Source organism: Geotrypetes seraphini, chromosome 4, assembly GCF_902459505.1.
Source record: "Geotrypetes seraphini chromosome 4, aGeoSer1.1, whole genome shotgun sequence".
Taxonomy (NCBI): Eukaryota; Metazoa; Chordata; class Amphibia; order Gymnophiona; family Dermophiidae; genus Geotrypetes; species Geotrypetes seraphini.
In genome coordinates this window covers 178,499,375-178,523,255 of record NC_047087.1, presented here as the reverse complement: position 1 = coordinate 178,523,255, position 23,881 = coordinate 178,499,375, and the positions used below count along the sequence as shown (strand labels likewise).

At 41.2% G+C, this 23,881-nt stretch overlaps 1 protein-coding gene across 1 annotated transcript in view; it reads left to right on the top strand.

The window, feature by feature from the left end:
• MMP15 (matrix metallopeptidase 15) overlaps positions 1-23,881 on the top strand; it is a 161,378-nt gene that overhangs the window by 122,598 nt on the left and 14,899 nt on the right. Inside the window, exon 9 of the mRNA XM_033940918.1 lies at positions 19,461-19,576. Within this exon, the coding sequence (XP_033796809.1) occupies positions 19,461-19,576 (116 nt within the window). The remainder of the gene's footprint in view (positions 1-19,460; positions 19,577-23,881) is intronic.

The window sequence follows — 23,881 nt, the reverse complement described above, 5'->3', positions numbered from 1 at the left end:
AATATAGTGAATTGTGATAAACCTCAGAGGGGAGCTGTTATTGCAGATCAGAGAATAGTTTTGAAAATTCCATATTCTGGTTATTCATTCATACTCTCACCATCAAAGGTGTTCCAGATAGTGTGTACCAAATGTGTCATGTATCAATAGTAAAAATATGTGTCTAAATATTTAAAGAAAATGGTAGTTCTCTCCCTAAAACTTATATCAATGAGTCCACATTGAGCACATGAATCTCTCTCTAAACTATTCAAAAGATGTTAAATGCCACAGATTCATTGATATCAAAAGGCAACCACCTCCTATTATTGGTCTTCTCCATTAAGCTTTTGCTTGTGTTAACAGCTTTCTACCTTCCTTAGCTTTTCTTGAAAATGGTGCTTGTCTTCTATCTGTGAGTTTTTATGTGATATTAGTCTCGATTAGTAGCTGGGTCTGTCTGGCAGGCTGCAATACAGGAATATCCATAAGTCTCAGTAGAAACACCCTCATTTGTGTAGCAAGTTCTTTTGTGTGTGGCGGAGGGAGAGGGAGAGAAATGGAATGAAAAGTTCATATCTTCAGGCTGCATCCATAATAACTTTGGTAGATATTTAGATTGAAATTCAGTGATAGAATCAAACTAGCAGCTGGGTCTGGCTGGCCAGCCAGAAGTCCTAGCAGAAACACACATCTCACATACCAAGTCTGTTTGGCAAGCTCCTTATGTTGACTGAGTCTATTCAGTAGATTGGTGGCGCTGGGGTATTCATAACCTCTAAACAATGCAAATCTTAATGTTTGAATATTTATTTGGATTTGCTCATATCTTTTCAGCATATTTAGCTTATGAACATTTAAAACCTATTATCAAAGCAGCACTAAATCAGCCTTATAAGGTCCTAATATTTGGTCATAGCTTTCCTCCTGCACTGTAACACACAGGTAACTTGCTCAGCATTTGGAATTTCAAAAACTTGCGTAATTCACAGTTCACACCCTGGAGAATTTCCAAAATCTGGCCAAAATAAACCAGATGTTCAAAGAGAAACCTGCTCTCTTTGAAAAGCTTCCTAATGCATTACTTTGGTCGAGATACTGGGCTTGCACAGTGTCCACATTAATCACTGGGGCCAGTACTCAAAATAATTTATAGATGCATTATTACCATCTGTCCAGGTAACGGTGCTAAATATACAGACAGGATTACTCATTCAGTTTCAGTTACTGGACGTTTAATTTGCTTGACCAGAGCTAAACCGGGCAGATTCAGTGGCACTTAACCAGATAGTACTGCTGAATATACCAGGTTGGTGTCTAAGCTAAAACCAGCTATTTTGTGGGTGGTCCGAGGGTTGAGCTAGCAATTAACCACATAACCATGTAACTATGTAAACAGGACTGCATAAAACACAGTCCTATATTTATGCTGTTCACCTTAGGCTGGTTAAATGCTGAAAATTGTATTTAAATCAGTTAAGTTTTACCTGGCTGTGTATGCCTCGATATATATGCCAGTGGCCAAAAAAGTGCTGACTTCCATGCTCTAAATATCTACCTCTAAATGTATAAATTATGGAGTCGGCTTTCAAAGGAATTTATACATTTAGCAGCAGCTGGAAAATGCATAACTTTCCTTTTGAAGTTGCTAGGAGTCGCCTTTGACAATAAACTTTCATACCACAATCATATTAGTACAGTCGTGCAGAAATGTTTTCATCGTTTAAGAATGATCCGTTCTCTTTCAAAACTACTTGAACCCGCTTCCTTAAACTACCTTGATCCACTCTGTTGTGATATCGTGTATAGATTACTGTAATGCCCTTTATAAGGGTATAACAAAAAAGGAAATACGACGCCTTCAAATTGTACAGAATACCGCTATTAAAATTATCCATAACGCAAAAAAATATGATCATGTTTCACCTCTTTTATTCAAAGCACACTGGTTACCTGTTGAACCCAGAATCAGCTACAAAATCTTACTTTTAACCTTTTAAAATCCATTTCAGTAACCAACCAGAGTTCATTGACAGACTTCTAATCCCTTATAGTCCATCTAAATCACTTCGCTCCATGTCTCAGAATCTTCTTACCACACCATCTTTAAAGTTAATCAACACATTGAGATCTAATAATTTTGCTGTCACCGCACCCTCCCTTTGGAACTCTTTACCCAATTTCTTACTAAAAGAGTCCACACTAAACCAATTTAAATCCAAGTTAAAAACCTTCTTGTTCCAGGATGCATTTGGGCAATAATTGTCCTTTTAAGGACTAAATAATGCTTGCATATTTTGTACCCCCACCTATCGTGTTTTCCCCTCCTCTGTGTTCTTTTCTCCAAAGATTGTAGTTCTTGCCTACTTTCCCATTTGTTTGAAGTAAGTCTGTATGTCATGTCTTTGTTGAACTAATCTACCCTGGTATTGTTTAGTATTACTAAGTTTTAGCTTGATTTTATGGCACTTTGATTGCACACCGCCTAGAAGTCTGATTAGGCGGTATAAGAAATTTTAAATAAACTTGAAACTTAAACTTGAAACTGTCCGTATTTCAGCCCTTATACCAGGTTTGTCCATGTTTAGTCCTCAAGGGCTGCAAGCAGACCAGGTTTTCAGGATATCCCTAATAAATATGTATGAAAGGTCTGCATACAAAGGATGTAGTGGACATGCAAACTTTTCTCATGCATATTCATTAGGAATATCCTGAAAACATGGCCTGCTTGCAGCCCTCGAGGACTGAAAGACAAACCTGCCAGATAGAATCAGGCTGAAATTCATCTAACCATCCCAATACTATCTGTACAGCAGAGGAGCAGAGACTAAGAGCAGCAACCAAAGATTACCCCTAGCTATGTAAGCCTAAACTAAATGGAGAACAGAGGTGGTAGTCCACATACACATATACAGGTATTTAACACAGAGGCACTGAATATACACATATTAATTTAAATGCTGCAGCTGGTCCTGAAATTAAAACTGTGACTGCTGCCACTGAAAATTACTTTCTCTTTTCAGTGACTGAATATTGTCACTGTAAATATTAGAAGAATATAGGAAATTAGTCTTGAAAGTTATTGGTTCATCACAGTGGCATACTCTACCCATAAATTTGAGAGTAGTGCAAAGTTTGGTAATGTTTAAAAGAGATTTGAAGACTTATTTGAACAAGCATTTGGATGAGAGAGAATAACAAATTGTAGAGCTTTTAAGCAGAACCTTTATATCTGAATATTGGAAGAGATGATAAAGATTTAGGATAATTAAGGATGTTATTGAGCAACGGCTGATTGAAAGACATTTTAAAAAAATTATTTTGGGGAGGAAGTGATGTCACCAATGCGGCTGGTTGCTTGAGTGAGTAGCTCTTTTGGGGGATGGGTGGGGATTGGGAGAGGGGAAGCTTTTAGGACTTATGCAAGATATCTGGAGGAAGGTTTGGAGGGATAAAAGAGGGAGTCATTGGAGAGACAGATATGGTTGGGGGACTGGGACAACCATATTCCATGAGAAGGAGGGAAGAGTGGAGTAGAACGAGTATAAATGGATCGATATTTCACTCTGTGAATAATTACAAAGACTGGGGGACGCGCAAAGTTACAGGGAAATACTTTTAAAACCAATAGGAGGACATTTTTTTTCACTCGGAGAATAGTTAAGCTCTGGAACGCGTTGCCAGAGGCTGTGGTAAGAGCCAATAGCGTAGCTGGTTTTAAGAAAGGTTTGGACAATTTCCTGGAGGAAAAGTCCATAGTCTGTTATTGAGAAAGACATGAGGGAAGCTACTGCTTGCCCTGGATTGGTAGCATGGAATTTTGCTATTCCTTAGATTTTGGCCAGATACTAGGGACCTGGATTGGCCACTGTGAGAACGGGCTACTGGGCTTGTATAGATCCATGTTGAGACCCCATCTGGAATACTGTGTACAATTCTGGAGGCCACATTACCGCAAGGATGTGCTGAGACTGGAGTCGGTCCAGAGAATGGCCACCCGGATGGTCTCGGGACTCAAGGATCTCCCGTACGAGGAACGGCTAGATAAATTACAGCTATACTCACTTGAGGAACGCAGAGAGAGGGGAGACATGATTGAGACGTTCAAGTACCTCACGGGCCGCATCAGGGTGGAGGAAGATATCTTCTTCTTCAAGGGTCCCACGGCAACAAGAGGGCATCCGTGGAAACTCAGGGGCGGGAAGCTGCACGGTGACACCAGGAAATTCTTTTTTACTGAAAGGGTGGTTGATCGCTGGAATAGCCTTCCACTTCAGGTGATTGAGGCCAGCAGTGTGCCTGATTTTAAGGCCAAATGGGATCGTCACGTGGGCTCTATTCACAGAGAAAGGTAGGGGAGGGACATTAGGGTGGGCAGACTAGATGGGCCATGGCCCTTATCTGCCGTCTTTCTATGTTTCTATGGGCCATTGGTTTGACCCAGTAAGGCTATTCTTATGTTGTTCTTCTGTTCTAATTACTGCTGGGATCCACCCTGAAAGTGGTTACATGGAACATGAAGAAAATCCTACAGTGCCCTGGATTGTTAGCATGGAATGTTGATTCTATTTGGGTTTTGCCACATGGACTGGCCACTGTGATCTGCTGGTAGTTGCGTAATTCAATAGATAGGGGTCAACACCATCAATAATACTCTTCTGCCATCCTTTGTGAATGAATTGCCTAGGTGGAGAATAACTTTTCACTGGTCTAAATAAGATTGAGCAAGCCTATGACTAATTTTGAAGATTAATGATAAAACATAAAATCGGGTTTCTATACCGCATAACTGTGGAGTTCAATGTGGTTTACAAAAGATTAATTATTAATAAAAGTTTTAAAGATATGGCTGTTTAAGACATAAGATGCACATTGAACATATATGATGATCTAAGGTTTTCCTTACCAGGTGATTAGTATTAGTTAATGTTTTGGGCTTCATTTATTTGATTGTAAAGAGGATTTTATGATGCTAGGCCAGGTTATTCCTAGGCTATTTGTTTTAATTGCATCATCTTTTCATATTTTTGAAGTAATTATGATAAACCCCACCTTGAGCTATATCTTTTCCTTGATTAATCCCCTCTTTACAAAGCCGTGCTAACATTTTTAGCACTGGCTGGGGCAGTAACAGCTTGGACACTCATAGGAATTCTATGAGGCCTGCCCTAAAAATGCTAGTGCGGCTTTGTAAAGGAGGGGGAAAGTGTATTATAAATATGTAATTAAATTAAATCATGGTTAACCCTTCTCAACTTTCTCTTTTTTTTTTTCAGTGATGATGTGGGTCAAGAAGTTTAACTTTCTATCCACTAAGTAATGCAATGTCTCAAACTTTTTTTTAGCTCTGGCACACCAAATGGAATAAATGTTTTTCGTGGCACATTATAATTGAAATTATACAATTACAAAACCAACAAAAAATTAAATTTGAGAGTTGTTTATTTAAAGTTCTTTAAGCTATGTATGGGCAATTGTAACAACGGTGAAACTAAAGTACTGTAGATAGAATAGAATTACTAATCAATGCAATGGATGTACTTGTTTTTGAGTGCAAATTAACTCAAAATGCAGCTTGATAGTCGACAAGCAAACATGCATTTCATCATCCACCATCTGCAGTTGTTCTCTTTTTTTCAATTTCTGTCAGAGCTGAAAATCTAAATTCGCAAAGATAAGAAGGTCCAAATAGTAACAAAGCCTTGATTGCTTTGTTGCTCAAGTTAGGATATCGACTGCATAAAAAATAAAAATAAAATTACTCGCTGTTAGTTTTCAAGGACAGATCACGTCAAAGAATGATGCTTGTCTAGGCAGTTGTATCCTTACACACACAGACACTCATAACATTGACAAACTTTTGCATACATGACTTACATGTCACTGTTCTGTTGACTGTATTTTTCAAGATCAGGATGGTCCTAAAATTACGAGATCTGCTATCACCTGCAAATTTTAGACTGGTTATGCAAAGCTATATTTTGATGCACTTAGACTATTGCAATTTGCTTCTATGTGGCCTGCCGCAGAATTCATTAAGAGCTCTACAAGTGGCTCGGAATACAGATGCTAGGATAATAGCCAGATTACCTCGCTACTCACATGTCACACCTGTACTGGCTGAACTTCATTGGTTGCCAGTTCAATGGCGAATACAAATTCAAGATTTTGACCTTGGCTTTTAAATCTGTTTGTGACTTGTTACTGAAGGTGATTGCCTCTTTATTACAGGCATATGTTCCTTGTTGCCCTCTGAGATCACAAGCTAGAGACCTTTTGATTGTTCCTCTGCTTCGTTCGGTCACTAAGGTCATAAATCGATCCTGAATGTTTCAAGTGGCTGGACCTTCATTGTGGAACTCAATTTCAGACTCTATTCGCTTAATTTCAGATTTTTTTGGCTTTCTGGAAAAGTCTAAAAGCTTCCCCCCCAAAATCAGCTTTTTCAAACCTAGGCAATGTGTAATTTTAGCAGTTATTTGCCCTTACTTGTTTTAAGGAGCAGGTTTTGGGTTGTAAGTTACGTACTGTATTGTATTGTGGTCTATTGAGTTTTGTTTTAATTATGTATATATTGCTGTCACCCGCATAGATGCTGGATATGTGGGCTGCAAGTGTTTTAAATAAATAACTAAGGGAATTTTAAAAAATAAAGTAAAATTCTGGAATCCCTCATGGCACATCTGGAATCTCTTTGAAGCACACCACTGTGCCATGGCGCAAAGTTTGAGAGACACTGAAATAATGTTTAGTGTGTGTCTCTAGTTCTTTTAAGATTGCCTGTCTTCTGTTCATATTGCCTTTATTATTTTTTTGTTTGTTTGTATAGTTACTTCTCAGTTATGATTTGGAGCTTCCCTGTTTGTGGTCTTGTGGCACTGATGGAATATGCTTTGTGCTGAACATTAGAATTATGTGGTTTTGGTTATTTCTATTCAAGAATTTTGTCTTGAAATTGTAATATAAAACGTACAACTAAAATGTGTTAAAAGAATTGCAGCTTAGACTATTCTTTGGCCCCTGCACCTCCTCCACCCGTGTAATTACAAGAGCATATTATTTGGCTTCAGTAAAGAAAGATCAGTGCTTTGGAGCATGACCCTAATATGAACCTTGAAATGTTTGTTTTTCATTATAAAGTGGTTTCCTTTCATGGCCATAAGATACAGACTTTTCCTAATTTGTCTGAGAGAATACAGCAGAGACCGAACTGATCCTTTCTGCTCCTTTCTGCTCTGTCCCTACTATGAATATGTGTTAAAATGTAAGGGCATTGCATATATACTGTATTTTATGAACCACACACTAAATGGTGAAACCTTGTCCAGGACCACGGTGGAACGTGATTTAGGAGTGATCATTAGCGACGATATGAAGGCTGCCAATCAAGTAGAGAAGGCTTCATCCAAGGCAAGACAAATGATGGGATGTATTCGTAGGGGTTTTGTCAGCAGAAAGCCTGAAGTCATAATGCCACTGTACAGATCCATGGTGAGACCTCATCTCGAGTATTGTGTTCAATTCTGGAGACCACACTACCGAAAAGATGTGTTGAGAATTGAGTCGGTTCAGCGAATGGCTACCAGGATGGTTTTGGGGCTCAGGGAACTCACGTATGAAGAAAGGTTAAAAAAACTGCGGATGTACTCACTGGAGGAGCGAAGAGAGAGAGGGGACATGATTGAGACCTTTAAGTATATTACTGGGCGTAAAGAGGTGAAAGATGATATCTTCAGTCTTACAGGGCCCTCGGTAACCAGAGGACACTCGCTGAAAATCAGGGGAGGGAAATTTCAGGGTGATGCTAGGAAGTACTTCTTCACTGAAAGGGTGGTAGATCATTGGAACGAGCTGCCTCAGCGGGTGATTGAGGCCAGCAGCGTGTTAGATTTCAAGAGAAAATGGGATATTCATGTGGGATCTCTAGGAGAGTAAGAATCAGGGTGTGGGTCATTGGTATGGGCAGACTCGATGGGCTATGGCCCTTTTCTGCCGTCAATTTCTATGTTTCTATGTTTCTAAATGGGTAAAGGATTTTTTTGATTGTTTAAACCTGAAAATGAGATAGCACAGTTGAATTTAGGATAACCATTGTGAAAATCTATCTTTGGGACTTCTCATTGACCATATCTTAATAGTAAATTCTGATGGCCTCTAATAGCTTTGTCTTAGTTTACATTTTTTTTCTCTTTAAGTGATGGTTAACATTTTCCTTCATCTAGCTTCTCTGTTGTTAGTCCTCCATTCCCCAGCATTTAACCCCCTGTGCTAATGCTTATGACTTTTCTATGAGTGGGTTTGTTGTATGATTCCATATAATTTTGACTTACAATGATATAAAGTGATAATTTCCTTTTTTAAGTGTATCACATTCTTTTTTTCTGCTGTTTATGGCTCTCCCATTCTTCTGATTTGGGGCAACTGTGTTGTCTCGCTGTTCGCTACTTTGAGATCATCGGAGACAATTATTTTGGACCTGTATTAAGTTGGAAGTGAATCTGTCTTCCCTGGCTTTCCTATTGAGGACTACAGCCACTGATTTTTATATAAATTTAAGAGTCCCTTCCCACTTGTATTTTAATGACGGTATAATAGCTGTTCCTTTACTTTTCTAGGTCATTCAATTAAGGTATTGAAGAATATCATCAGGATATGTAAGCGCTTTCAGTTCAGCAAATCTGCTCAGAATTTGAGCATAGCTTTCATTTAGGTTATATTTCTCTGCAGGCAGAGCAGCTACTGCTCGATTGTAGAAGTCACTCATTTTATTTAAGAGGCTTCTGTCCATTTCAAGATTGCCCTTCTTTTCTGATTTTCATAAGAAACTCAGCCAGTCTTCTGGACTGTTGGTAGTCATCATAATTTTGTTAACAGTGCCAAAATGATGTGTAGAGTTAGCAGATCCTTTAGAACAGTGGTTCTTAACCTGGGTTCGACCGAACCCCAGGGATTCGGTGAGTCAGTCTCGCGGGTTTGACGGAGGTCATAACACACCTCCGACTCATATAGCGCTTCGGTCACGTTCAATCATCTATCAGTTATTCAGTGAGCAGAAACATTGTCATGCAGATTGCTTCAAAAATTCTGAGTTCATTCTCATTTTAGCGTACATGGCTGATATCTTTGCAGCTTTCAATCATCTCAATAAGCAGATGCAGGGTGGTAGAGTCAACATCATCGAAGCGGAAGAAAACCTGAAAGCTTTTCAAAAAAAGCTACCATTATGGAAACAACGAACAGAAAACGATAACTTCGCAAACTTTCCCCTGCCAGACAACTGTGTAAGTAAGATCGAAGATGTATCTGGAATCGGAGACATTTCTGTACCCGCGGAACTGAAGCAAACTATTGCCACGCACTTAGATGAGCTTGCAAAGTCTCTCGACGAATACTTCCCTACAAGAGAGTCATATCCAGCATGGGTGAGACAGCCGTTCACGTTTAGTGTTGAGACAACAGATGTCAATGATGAATACATCGATGAAATCATTGAAATTCAGCAGAGCCAGGTTCAACAGCAACTCTTCAGAACAACAACACTCTCAACGTTTTGGTGTCAACAATTGGTAACGTACCCTGTTATTGCTAAGAAAGCTGGAAATTTTCATACCGTTTGTTACAACATATCTTTGCGAGCAATCCTTTTCGAGGATGCTGGACATAAAAACGAAGAAAAGGAACAGACTTTGTTGCGAAAATGACATGAGAGTGGCACTTGCCAAGATAAAGCCGCGCATTTCTGAACTGGTCTCTGAGAGGCAACAGCAGAAGTCACACTGATTTGCAGTAAATTTCATTTTTATGTTATTATTATTCAAAATATAGGAGAACTTTTTTGTTTTCAAAATTGATATTATTTTTTCTCTCACTGTATACCTATGTTTTGAATTTGTAAAAATCATATTTTATTTTTCCAATAAAGAAGGGTTCGATGAACACGCATATGAAACTGGTGGGGTTCAGTACCTCCAACAAGGTTAAGAACCACTGCTTTAGAAAGAAACAACTCATCTGTCAAGTTCTCTTCAGTTTGATGTTTTGAGATTGTAATTTATAATTGTAGAAATACAGGGAGTGTTTCCTGCATGTTTTTGGGAGGAAGGTTTTTCTTTTTTTATTTCTGTCTCACGGCTGGTAGCTCAAAATGAGTTTTTTTCAAAGACAGAAGGTATTGTCCTAGGGGAGCTTACAATCTAAGGGGGGGTCAATATATTAAGCTTGGATTAGAGCACAGCTTCATAATACAAAAATTAGCCCTGCAGAGCAAAATGTTCACTAACAAGGTAAACTGCATCGGAGGCATGTTCTGCCCTAGTGTCAACTGGAGGTCTTGCAGAAGAATCAGTTGACTGTGCAGATCTGACCTCCCAGTGTCTTCCTGTGCCCTTCCTGATACCCCGGATCCCAAAAATGACCCAAGTGGGCTCTCCCAACTCCAAAAGAATCCTGGTGTTCCAACTTCCAAGTGTTTCTTACCCCTGACCCCATAAGTGAACCTCATGGGCCCCCTTTTTTTATTTTGCAAGTACTAGAGAAACGAATGCATTTCCTTTTTAGAGTCCAGCATCATGGGAATTACTACTTTCTTTTCTAGATGTCCTCTGCTATTATACATCACTGGAAGAAAAGCAGAAGAGGATAAGGACATTTAAATAACTCCATGGCTTAAATGCACAGGAGGCAAGTCTCTTTCAAAAGAAGCTCTGGAATGATGGGGCTTAGGATGAAGGTAAAAGGGGATAGATGCTGGAGTAATCTGAGAAAATACTTCACAGAAAGGGTGGTAAATTCATGGAATGGTCTCCCAGTGACAGTGATGGAGACGAAGACTATCTGAATTCAAGGACCTAGGGACAAGTATATAGTACAGTCAAACCTCAGTTTGCGAGTAACCCGGTTTGCGAGTGTTTTGCAAGACGAGCAAAACATTCTTGCAAAACTTGTCTCACAAACCGAGTGTTGACTCGATTTGCGAGCACACACCCCCTCCGAGAACCGGCATCGCTCCCCCAAACCCCCCCCCCCAACTTGCAAAGGCCTCGGCGAGAGGGAGAATTAGAAGGCCTTGAGCATGTGCAGATGCATGCTCAAGGCCCAGCAGAGGCAGGAAGTTCTTCAAGTGGCACCGGCACATCCTGTGGGCTGCGTGCCGGTGCCAGACGGGGGGTAAGTTTCAAGTTGTTCGGGCGGGTTTGGGGGGTGCCGGTTCGCGCAGGGGGGGAGCAGCGCCACTGGCCTCGGGGATGGGGGGGGGGCGGGGGGTAGGAATGTATCAAGCGAATTTCCATTATTTCCTATGGGGAAACTCGCTTTGATATACGAGTATTTTGGTTTACAAGCATGCTTCTGGAATGAATTATGCTCATAAATCAAGGTTCCACTGTATCTCTTAAGGATAATAGATGTCATTTTCTCGTCGGGACGGGCGGGAAAGGAGGAGATTCCGGCGGGGATGAGTGGGATTTCTGTCCCTGCGCAACTCTCTAAATTCAGACACAGTCTCTGTCTCCACCACCTCTTCTGGGAGACTGTTCCATGCATCTACCACCCTTTCTGTAAAAATGTATTTCCTTAGATTACTCCGGAGCCTATCACCTCTTAACTTCATCCTATGCCCTTTCACTAAAGACCTCGGGCCGCGTGGGAGCCCTGCTCCGCCCCCCGAAACCACAGCGACACTACTGCCTCTTCAAAAGCAGCTGCTCTGCCACCGGGAGCTGCTTCTTCTACACAGGCGACCTCGGGCCGCGTGGGAGCCCTGCTCCGCCCCCCGAAAAACACAGTGACACCACTACCTGCTCAAAAGCAGCTCCTCTGCCACCGGGAGCTGCTTCAGCCACACTAAAGACCTCGGGCTGCGTGGGAGCCCTGCTCCGCCCCCCGAAACCACAGCGACACTACTGCCTCTTCAAAAGCAGCTCCTCTGCCACCGGGAGCTGCTTCTTCTACACAGGCGACCTCGGGCCGCGTGGGAGCCCTGCTCCGCCCCCCGAAAAACACAGCGACACCACTACCTGCTCAAAAGCAGCTCCTCTGCCACCGGGAGCTGCTTCAGCCACACTTCTCCGGTCCTCCCTGCAGCGAGAGAGGAGCGTGGGAGCCCTGCTCCGCCCCCCTCCCGACACAGAGGAGCAGACTCTAGACAAACTTTTACCACCGGAGAGCCTGCCTTCTTCTCCAGTACTCCCTGCATCGAGAGAGGAGCGTGGGAGCCCTGCTCCGCCCCCCTCCCGACACAGAGAAGCTGACTTTCTACAACCTTTACCACCGGAGAGCCTGCCTTCTCCTCCGGTCCTCCCTGCAGCGTGAGAGGAGCGTGGGAGCCCTGCTCCGCCCCCCCTCCTGACACAGAGGAACCTTCTTTGGAAAACTTTCGCCACACCGGAGGAGCCTGCCTTCACATCGGCCCCCCTCTGCATTGAGGAGAGGAGCGTGGGAGCCCTACTCCGCCCCCTCCCGACACAGGAGAACTCATAGCTGACTGCTACCCCAACTCGAACCCCCCACAATCTTACAATAATACATTTGCAATCTTTTGCAAATGTATTATCGGTAACGACAGAAAACTAACATAACATTTAACACAGGAAGGAACTACAACAACCAGCAAACATGAAGCTCTTATTGATCCTATTGATCTATCTATTAAGCAATAACGTTAGAGACGTTATATCCCTCTATCCAAAACCTTACTCCGTTCACTACCCTGACACACCCATTAAGCTGCTAATTAACCAACAGGAAGAAAGAATAAATCATATTAAAATAATCACAAGTAACAGTAGACCACACCGTACCCTCAAAAAAAGGACAAGGGAAATAAAACCCATCAAAATCACTACACACACCACAACCATCACTACTACCTCTGTTCCCTGCGCCTACCTCAACACTAGATCAGTAAGGAACAAAGCTTTCTTAATCAAAGATTGGATAATCAACAAGAACTTAGCCTGCCTCTTTCTAATGGAAACATGGCTACTGTCTGAAGAGGATCCAATACTTAACGACCTAATACCAGATAACTACAAAATTCATATATTAAATCGTGAAGACAGAAGAGGGGGAGGACTGGCAGTCATCCTTAAGGAAGAACTTGAACTAACAGATTCCAAGATAACCAACCAATTAGAAACACTAGCATGCAAAATTAGTAACAAGGATCTAGAAGAGTACCTCTCCTGCATTCTATTTTATGTCCCACCAAAAAACTGGTCAAAGGCCAGAGAGGACCTCTACGAATTCATTCTACATAACTCAATTACTCCTTCTTACAATATTATAGCAGGAGACGTAAACCTACACTTAGAGAACGAGGACAATCCTGACACAAAAGATTTAAAAAATTTCCTATCCTCACTCAACTACAATCTCCCTTCATCCACACAAACTCATGAAAAAGGCCATCAGTTAGACTTGGTAGCTATGTCCTCAAAAGAAATCCTAAATCCCACTATTTCTATATCCGACGGCATCTGGTCCGATCATTTCACCTACTACTTTAACTTAATCTGGAATCAACCAAAAGAAAAAACTCACCCAAGGATAAAAATAAAAGAACATCTCACAAGGGGCCACATCAACCCAGAGGAATGCTGGGCACACTACGAATCGCGCGAGGAGATAAATGAAGGGGATGAGTTCTGGGAACAGTGGACAAAAACAAGCACATCCATCTTAGATAAAATAGCCCCTAAACGAAACAGAACAAATCGCTCAAATAAATATAATAAATGGTTCGACTCTGAACTATTAAAAATGAAACAATCAGTAAGACGACTAGAAAGGATCTGGAATAAAACGGGAGAAATACCAGACTAGAACAATTGGAGAGCCAACATAAAGGACTACAAACAACTGATAAAAGAAAAACGAAAAACATTCTACTCATCCAAAATACACACATCTAACATGAGTTCAAAAGGAATCAACACTAAAGAACTGTTTAACCTAGTCACAAATTTATTTGATACCACACGCCACAATCAATCCATGCACGACACAAAACTCCCATCAGCAGACGATCTAGCACAACACTTTGACTCAAAAATTGTGAACCTAAGGAACACTTGCCCAACAAACATCACACATGCACATCAAATAGCCAGCACACATGGAAATGAAATACCAGTGGATATGTTTTGGAACTCATTTCAAGATCTAGAATGGAATAACTTCATAAAACTCTATAACAAATATACTAAATCACACTGCATTCTAGATCCCTGTCCCCCCAACATTATGAAAGCAGCCCCTTTAGACTTTAAACTAACACTATGGAGTTGTATGACCAATAAGTTCAAAAACGGGAAATTCCTAACGAATAACGGTCACATTATAATCACCCCAATCCCAAAAAATCGCAAACATTCCCTAACATCAGTAACCAACTATAGACCGGTAGCGTCCATTCCATTCTTCGTAAAAATAATGGAAGGTTTAGTACATACCCAATTGATGGACTACCTTGATCAGTTTTCTCTACTACATGAAACCCAGTCTGGCTTCAGACCTCTGTTTAGCACTGAGACGGTGATAGCAGCGATCCTAGAATACCTACGCAACTTATTCACCAAGGGCCATAATGCCTTAATCATGCAATTTGACATGAGCTCGGCCTTCGACCTGGTGGATCACAAAAAATTACTACAATGTTTAGACGCAATCGGCATTGGAGGTGAGGTACTTGACTGATTCCGAGGCTTCCTTACGGCCCGCACCTATCAGATACGCTTCAACTGCAACCTCTCTAAAACATGGAGAAACCCATGTGGCGTTCCACAGGGGTCCCCATTATCCCCTCTACTCTTCAACGTCTATATATCATCACTAGGCATGCAGCTGGCCCAGCGAGGTATAAAAGTATTCAGCTACGCGGATGACTTTACAATCATTATCCCGTTTAATACATCTCCCTCCGAAATCACCCCCACAGCAACAGAAGCGCTAAACCTGATGGAACAATGGACCACAGAATTCAAACTCAAGCTCAATTCAGATAAAACTAAATTCTTTATAGCCTCGCCACACCCACATATCACGACAAAATCACTACGCATTAACAAACTCAACTACCCTATTCAACCAACAATGAAGGTTCTGGGGGTAATACTGGACCAAGGTCTAACTATGAAAGACCATGTAGACTCCCTAGTCAAAAAAGGATTTTTTACTCTCTGGAAACTTAGGTCCATTAGAGCATACTTCGACACCTCAGCATTCAGAATTCTGGTACAATCCCTAATACTAAGCCACCTTGATTATTGCAACATTACCCATCTGGCAATCTCCCGGAAGCAAATGCAGAGACTACAACTGATACAAAATGCAGCAGTCAGGTTGATCTTCGGGCTGAAGAAGTCCGATCACATAACACCTTCCTACCGACTCCTGCACTGGCTGCCTATGGAGGCTCGCACGAAGTTCAAGCTAGGATGTCTCTTCTTCAAGGTATTATCAGGTCTAGCCCCTAAATATATAATAGACCTCTTCTCATTCCCAACTAACAGACATGAGAGAAGAACACACCTGAAATTCGTTTCCCCACCGGCTAGAGGATGCAAATATAAGAGACATCATCAACAACTTCTATCGTATCAAGCAGCCTTATGGGGCAAAGACCTAGGAAAACTAATCACACACTCAAACAACTATAGTGAATTTAGGAAACACCTAAAAACATACCTGTTCTCGAATTACATAGGTAACGAATAAGGACAATAGCCCCCTTCGTAATTCCACCCCAAATCTGTTAACCTCTAATCTCTAAACTATGAATGATCCAATCAATTTATGAAACTTTTCAAACTCATTGTAAATAGCACGGAACTTCCCGGTCCGGCAGTATATAAACTGTTGTTATTATTAATGTTGTTAATATCAGATGTTCACTGTTATACTCTGTAATTCGCTGTCTGTACAATTTCTCCTCATTGTAAACTGCCTAGAAGTCGCAAGATTGTTGGCGGTATATAAGAATAAAGTTATTATTATTATTATTTCATTGCAGAGTTTCCTTTCAAATTAAAGAGACTTGACTCATGCGCATTTACATTACATAGGTATTTAAACGTCTGTATCATATCTCCCCTCTCCCACCTTTCCTCCAAAGTATACAGATTGAGATCTTTAAGTCTGTCTCCATACGCCTTATGATGAAGACCACACACCATTTTAATAGCCTTCCTCTGGCCCGACTCCATCATTTTTATATCTTTTTGAAGGTGCAGCCTCCAGAATTGTACTCAATATTCTAAATGAGGTCTCACCAGAGTCTTATACAAGGGCATCAATACCTCCTTTTTTCTACTAGCCGTACCTCTCCCTATGCAATCTAGCATCCTTCTAGCTTTCGACGTCACCTTTTCAACCTGTTTGGCCACCTTACGATCATCACATACAATCGCACCCAAGTCCCGCTCTTCCATCGTGCACATAAGCTCTTCACTCCCTAATCTGTACCATTCCCTCAGGTTTTTGCAGCCCAAATGCATGACCTTGCATTTCTTAGCATTAAATTTTAGCTGCCAAATTTCAGACCATTCTTCAAACTTTGCTGGGTCTTTCTTCATGTTGTTCACACCATCCAGCGTGTCGACTCTATTGCAGATTTTGGTATCATCCGCAAAGAGGCAAATCTTACCCGACAACCCTTCAGCAATATCGTTTATAAAAATGTTAAAAAGAACAGGCCCAAGAACAGAACCTTGAGGCACACCACTGGTAACATCCCTTTCCTCAGAGCGATCTCCATTGATCACTACCCTCTGTCACCTTCCACTCAACCAGTTCTTGATCCAGCCCGTCACTTTGGGACCCATCCCGAGGGCACTCAGTTTATTTATTAGACGTCTTGTGTGGAACACTGTCAAAGGCTTTGCTAAAATCTAAATACACCACATCCTCTATCCAATTCTCTGGTCACCCAGTAAATAAATTGATCATATTTGTCTGACAAAACCTACCTCTAGTGAATCCATGTTTCCTCCGGTCCTGTAATCCACAGGATTCCAGAAACTTGACCATTCCCCTTTTTAAGGTACTTTGTCAAATGCCTTTTGAAAATTCAAATACATAATATCGACCGGTTTACCTTTGTCCACATGTTCATTCACCCCGTCAAAGAAATGCAGTTAATTGGTGAGGCAAGATTTCCTTTGACTAAAACCATGTTTGCTTTCTCTCATTAATCCATTCTTATGAATATGTTTTGTCATTTTGTTTTTTATAATAGTCTCTACCATTTTGCCAAGCACCAGCGTCAGACTCGCCGGTCTATAATTTCCTGGATCACCTCTAGAACCCTTTTTAAAAATTAACGTCACATTAGCTACCCTGCAGTCTTCTGGTACTGTACTGGTTTTTAAAGAAAAATTACAAATTACTAACAATAGCTCTGCCAGTTCATTTTTCAATTTTTTTTTATAAATATGTTTATTAAGATTTTCAAAAAAGCAACATAAGCTCACACATCTCTTGTACAAAATAATAACAACAAGCAAACGAGGACAAAATTCAACCATCCCACCCAACCACCCCATTTTTCAATTTTATTAGCACTCTGGGATGTATACCATTTGGTTCAGGTGATTTGCTACTGTTCAGTTTGTCAAATTGACCCATTACATCATCCAGAGGAATTATTCATTATGAATCTGTACCAACTGGACAAACATTTAACCAAGTTTACTATTTGGAAGTGCTGAAAAGACTGCGTGAAAAAATTAAACAGAAACGACCTGAACTTTTCACCCTCAACTCATGGCTCTTAACAATGCACCAAATCACACGGCACTGTCTGTGAGGGAGTTTTTAGCCAGTAAACAAATAACTGTATTGGAACACTCCCTACTCACTTGATGTGGCCCCCGATGACTTTTTTTTAACCCGAAGATAAAGGAAATATTGAAAGGAAGACCTTTTGATGACATTCAGGACATCAAGGGTAATATGATGACCATTCTCGTGGACATTCCAGAAAAAGAGTTCCAAAATTGCTTTGAAGGGTGGACTAGGTGCTGGTATTGCTGCTTCCCAAGGGGAGTACTTCAAAGATGACTGTAGTGACATATGTAGCACTTTTTCTAGGATGAGTTCATGAACTTAATTGTCAGATCTTGTATAATGGTGTATGTTTGTGGATATTGAGAGAGCGCACCAAATACTGTTGATGCATGGAACCATTTGGTTATGGTCTGGTATGATTGGGCTCTCCGTATCTGACATCAAGGTTGGCACCATAATGCTAGTGCAACTCTGTTATGCTATTTTATGTTATGTGAATCAGGTTTTCTATTCCGCCTTCACCTATTCAGTTCAAGGTCAGATTACATTGCAAGAGGTTGGGTCAGTTACCCATGAAGTTACAATGGACAGTTTAACATAGACATTCAATATTGTTGCTAGTATAGGTAGATCAGTACATCTATTAATACAATTAGGTTGTATGTATTTAAAAATAAATCTGCTGAAGGAGATTGTCACCCAACCTCCCCATTCTCCCACTGATATACATGCCCATACTTGGCATGAACTTAAAAGTATTTTCCAATTTGTATTTACTACATTATTATAGCTGCTGTTTACTTTTTTGTTTGTTTAAATCTTTATTGATTTTCAAACTTTGATAGTGCAATACAATTGGTAAATCATAAATACTGCATAGAACGCACTAATAGCTATATAATTATTACATTAAACAATCATTTACTCCCATCCTCATCTTAATTATTAATATAATACATATGATGTGATTTCAATATTATAATTTAATAATTTAACTCCTCAACTTACATTTCCCTCCCCCCACCCACCCTTCCTGGATGTGTAAAGAATCTAATGAAAAGGGAAGAAACATGACTCTTACTGTAATGTAACAAAAGTAGTCAATGGACTCCATACATCATTAAAGGACTTACTAGTCCCCAAACGTTCCGCTATCATTCTTTCATACTTATATATGGTACACACATTTACCCACCAAAAAGTATAATTAATTCTGTCATGGTTCTTCCAATTATGCTATTTACTTTTGATGCACTCTTTTTTTTTTCTCTCTTTTTTTCTCCATTGTTCTTTCCTCATCCATTTTTTCTTGGAGAACTATACATGCTTCCCTCGCCCCCTCCCAAATTCTACCAACCCACTAGATCCTTGCACTGTTCTTTGTCTGCCACCTCTTAGCTTCTAGTGCTTCTTTCCTGCTCACTGTATTGTGTGTGCTGTAATATCCTTCCTATCCTCGCCACTACTTTCTTTTCTGCCTCTGGCGTTGCATTCTTTTTTTCCCTCCACTCTGGTTCTGCCTGTTCTTTTCCTCCTCACCTGAAAAGCACTATACATATCTCTCCTCTCCCCTGCATTGATAGTCTTGTTAACTTTCTCTCTTCTCCCCCTCTGTCTTGCTTCCCCCTTGCACTGCTGCTCTTTTTGAACTCCCCTACTCATGTATGCACTTTTCTCATATATCACTCTCTCCTCAGGTACTGGCTGTTCAATGAGGACACTCGTTCAAGTGGCCCTGGTTACCCAAAGCCCATCAGTGACTGGGCAGGAGTCCCTACCACCCCAAAGGGAGCCTTTCTCAGTTTTGATGCAGGTGAGTCTCTTGTAAGCATTCTCCCCTCTCTTTTCTTTACCTCAGTCTGAGAGAGACTGAAACTTCTCTCATGGACCACTTGGATGATCTTGTACCTACTTCTAATGTAGACCCACAGAAGCAAGACTCCTCTCTCCTATACCCATACTCTGTGGGTGCAAAAACCCTTTCCTTTTCTTCCTAGTAGATCCCAAGGGCATTCCTAAATCATTTCCTTTGTCCTTTCCCTCTAGAGCAGGAGTTCTAAACCCATTTCTCAGGACACACCTTGCCACTCAGATTTTCAGGATACCCACAATGAATATGTATGATCATTTGCGTACAATGGAGTAGAACCTAAAATTGTATGTCATGCATATTCATTGGGTATCCTGAAAACCTGACTGGCTAGGTGTATCATCAAGTCTAGGTTGAGAACCCCTTCTCTAGACCAATACTTCTCATCCTAGTCCTTGGGACACACCCAGCCAATTAGGTTTTGTTTTGTTTTTTTACCGAAAGAGTGGTAGATGCATGGAACAGTCTCTGGTAGAGGTGGTGGAGACAGAAACTGTGTCCAATTTCAAGAAAGCCTGGGATAGGCACATGGGCTCTCTTAGAGAGAGGAAGAGATAATGGTTACTGTAGATGGGCAGACTGGATGGGCCATTTGACCTTTATCTGTCATCATGTTTCTATGTTTTCAGGATATCCCCAATAAATATGCATATGTGCTATCCTCACTGTATGAAGATCTGTCTTATACATATTCATTGTAGGCATCCTAAAGACCTGATTAGGGGGCGAGTGTGGCACAGTGGTTAAAGCTATAGCCTCAGCACCCTTAGTTTGTGGGTTCAAACCCATGTTGCTCCTTGTGACCCTGGGCAAGTCACTTAATTCCCCCATTGCCCAGGTAAGCCCCAGCCAGCAAGAAAGAGGGCTGGAGAGATGCTGGTGCAAGCTGATTGCCTACATGACGTGCCTCTCACTGCGAGAGGCATATCCTGTAGGTAGTCAGCCGACGTCTCTCCTCCTCCCCAGTGTGCCGTTGCACACCTGAAATCTCAGGAGGCACACAGTTTGCGATACTCTGCCCCAATCCCTTGAATTGCTAAATGTTGTGGCTTGATATGAATTCAGGTTTCAGCAGACTGCCTTCAGCTGTTGTGTCCCTCTGCTATCTCTGCGTTGTTCATGTCTCCCTCTCCCCTAATTTGCCCTCCTCCCAAAGTCCATCTCTCCCTCTCCATCATCTCCCCCAAGTCCATCTCCCCCATGTCCATCTCTCCCTTCCCGCCCTACAACATATGAACCAAATGGGTAAAGGATTTTTTTGATTGTTTAAACCTGAAAATGAGATAGCACAGTTGAATTTAGGATAACCATTGTGAAAATCTATCTTTGGGACTTCTCATTGACCATATCTTAATAGTAAATTCTGATGGCCTCTAATAGTTTTGTCTTAGTTTACATTTTTTTTCTCTTTAAGTGATGGTTAACATTTTCCTTCATCTGGCTTCTCTGTTGTTAGTCCTCCATTCCCCAGCATTTAACCCCCTGTGCTAATGCTTATGACTTTTGTATGAGTGGGTTTGTTGTATGATTCCATATAATTCTAGGCGATTCACATACATTAAAAATTATACAATCAATGAATAAAATGCAATTTGCTAAAATACATTAAAATCCAATAAAATGTGCTAGCTATAAAATCAATATACATTTACCTATCAAAATTCTAAAACATCAATTTATAAATTTGTCAAATAAATCATTTTTCCCCCCAAGTCTATCTCTCCCATCCATCTCCTCCCCCATCCAGCTCCTTCCCCCATCTACCATTATTTTGTTGTAAAATTTGTTGCTGGTGGAGGTAGTGAATCTAGTGATCCACAGAGTTCTGCTGCTGCTGCCGCATCTGGTATCTTCACCCTCAGAGAAAATTTTCTGTTTCCGCTGGGGCGGCTGTAATGGAGAGAAGATGCCTGGACTAGCAGCAAGGTAGTTCTGTGAATCACATTTGCTACTGCTACTTTTGCATTGAATTAAAAGCAGAAACGGGGAAGAGGGGAGGAGAAATGCCTCCAGGAAGGAGAGTCAAGCCAACCAGTAAAATATAAAAGTCAAGAGAAGCCAGGGAGATGTAGGCTCACCTTGCTACCACCGAGCTGTGCACACAGGCCCACTTGGCACTCAGGCATTCCCTTTGCCAAAGTCCTTTCTTCTGATGTAACTTAATGTTTTGCGAAACAGGAAGTTATATTAGATAGAAGGACTCAGGCAGAGGGAAAGCCTGAACGGGTCTCTAGTCTGCAAATTAGATTGGTGGCAAGGGGGCTAGCATTACATTGTCTTGTGATCAAGCCATCAAGCAGCATTATAAGCTCAATAGAGCCCATTGTAAGCCTTGCTGTGTAATTGTAAGCACAGGTCTGAGCTGGAGCACTTTGTATTCTTGACCTGACTGCTTTCTATGTGAGGATCTGCCAGCTGAACGTGATATAAAGTTCATAGCCTGTGGGAAGCAGGGAGATCTTAAACAGGATAATTCTATTGCATGGGTGATTTTGCTGCCACATTTGCATGTAAACATTTGCATGCTGACATCTATGCACATAAATGCCAATATGCCACCTAAGTGCTATTCTCTATGCATATATCTCCAATAGCATGTCAATGGAAGGTGGGTGTACACATGGGCTGCGCACTCATGTATGCATGTATCTTTGGAACATAGGTGCACATTTTCAGTAGCTCTATATGGCTGGCTTAAGTGCTTGCTCCAAATTGCGTATAGCATATCTACCCAGTTCTCCGTTCTCCTAGTGTTTTGTAAAGGAAAGTAGGGACGTACTTTCCTTTATACAATAAACACCAGTCAGGCAGGCACCTATATATTTATTCATTTACATTTCTTATAATGCCACTTCTATTCGAAACAGTTTACATTTAGCTACTCTCTCCCTATCTGTCCCAGTGGGCTTCTAATATGTGCCAGCAGGATCTGGTGGTCTTAAAGGAACAACAGCTCTTTCAATAATTGCATTTATTTAAAAGTTGTCGATTAAAAAGGAATTGTCTTCATTTATTGGAATACAAGAGAGAAAAACATTTATAACATTGTTTCCAGTGTAAAGTGTATAGGAGTCCCGACTAGTGGGTAGTCACCCTCTAACCATGAGTTTTGCAGAAGGCATCAATCTACTTTTTCAGCTCCACCAACTTCAGTGGGCTTTGCTGTAGCTCCTCAGTTTTTCCTTTTGCAAGAGAGTTGAGATGGTGTCTTTTTGATCTGCTCTGATTTGGAGGGGGAAAGGGTGTTAATTCGGATCTCAAGGCTTTTTGATGCTGCAGAGGTTCCCAGTGTTCCTGGGACAGCTCTGACTGTGAGAAGACACAGATTCTTGGTGAATTAGACTGTAGCTAGCAGATCTCCCCTTGTACAGGGCACCTGCCTAGCCAGCCTGCACTAACAGTTGAGAACGCTCAGTGACTGTTCCCTTTGTAGCGAGACTTGCTCCTGATTTTATCTGGAGCTTGAACACAGGCTGTGGGGCCCTGGGTCAGTCCAGAAGACCAGAGTGGGTGCTGGCTATGTTTCGCTCCCGTCTAGGTGTGTGGAGCTGTGGGGGATTGAGATCTCAGCCCACCTTTTTGGGTCTGACTGGCAGCCCATAGAAGCAAGCATCTGAATTTTACAATTTTCTCCTTCCTAGCTGCAACTGCTTCCTAGCTGCAACTGCTTCCTAGCTGAAGTAGTCCTAACACCAGCAAGCACATATGAGTACAGACTATTATTGCCTATGGGAGAGATTGGGAGGGGGGTCTGAAATTTGCTTGTTTTGAGGGTTGCTGGGACTAGATGTAGGCTCCCCTACTTCCAAAAACCCCTTTCCTGAATTTTAAGTTTTAATATAGCTCTCCTGGGACACTTTTGGCACTAAAACTGCTGCTGCTGCAGCTATCGTAGATTTCCCGATTTTGATTTAACATAACATAAATTTTTTATTTATCTATCGCAAAAGTCTTTCAGTTCTATGTCAGTGAGCTACAACATAACTTGGCAAAGCAGTTAACGATGGAATTTATAAAGGAGGTTAGCAATAGAGATTGACAAAAGAGGTGGAACTGACCAATGTCAGAGAGCTACCACATAACTTGGCAAGCCTCTATCTACCTCCAATATACAGTAAAACCTTGGTTTGTGAGCATAATTCGTTCCAGAAGCATGCTTGTAATCCAAAGCACTTGTATATCAAAGCGAATTTCCCCATAGGAAATAATGCAAACTCAGAAAATTCGTTCCACAACCCAAAATCTTTA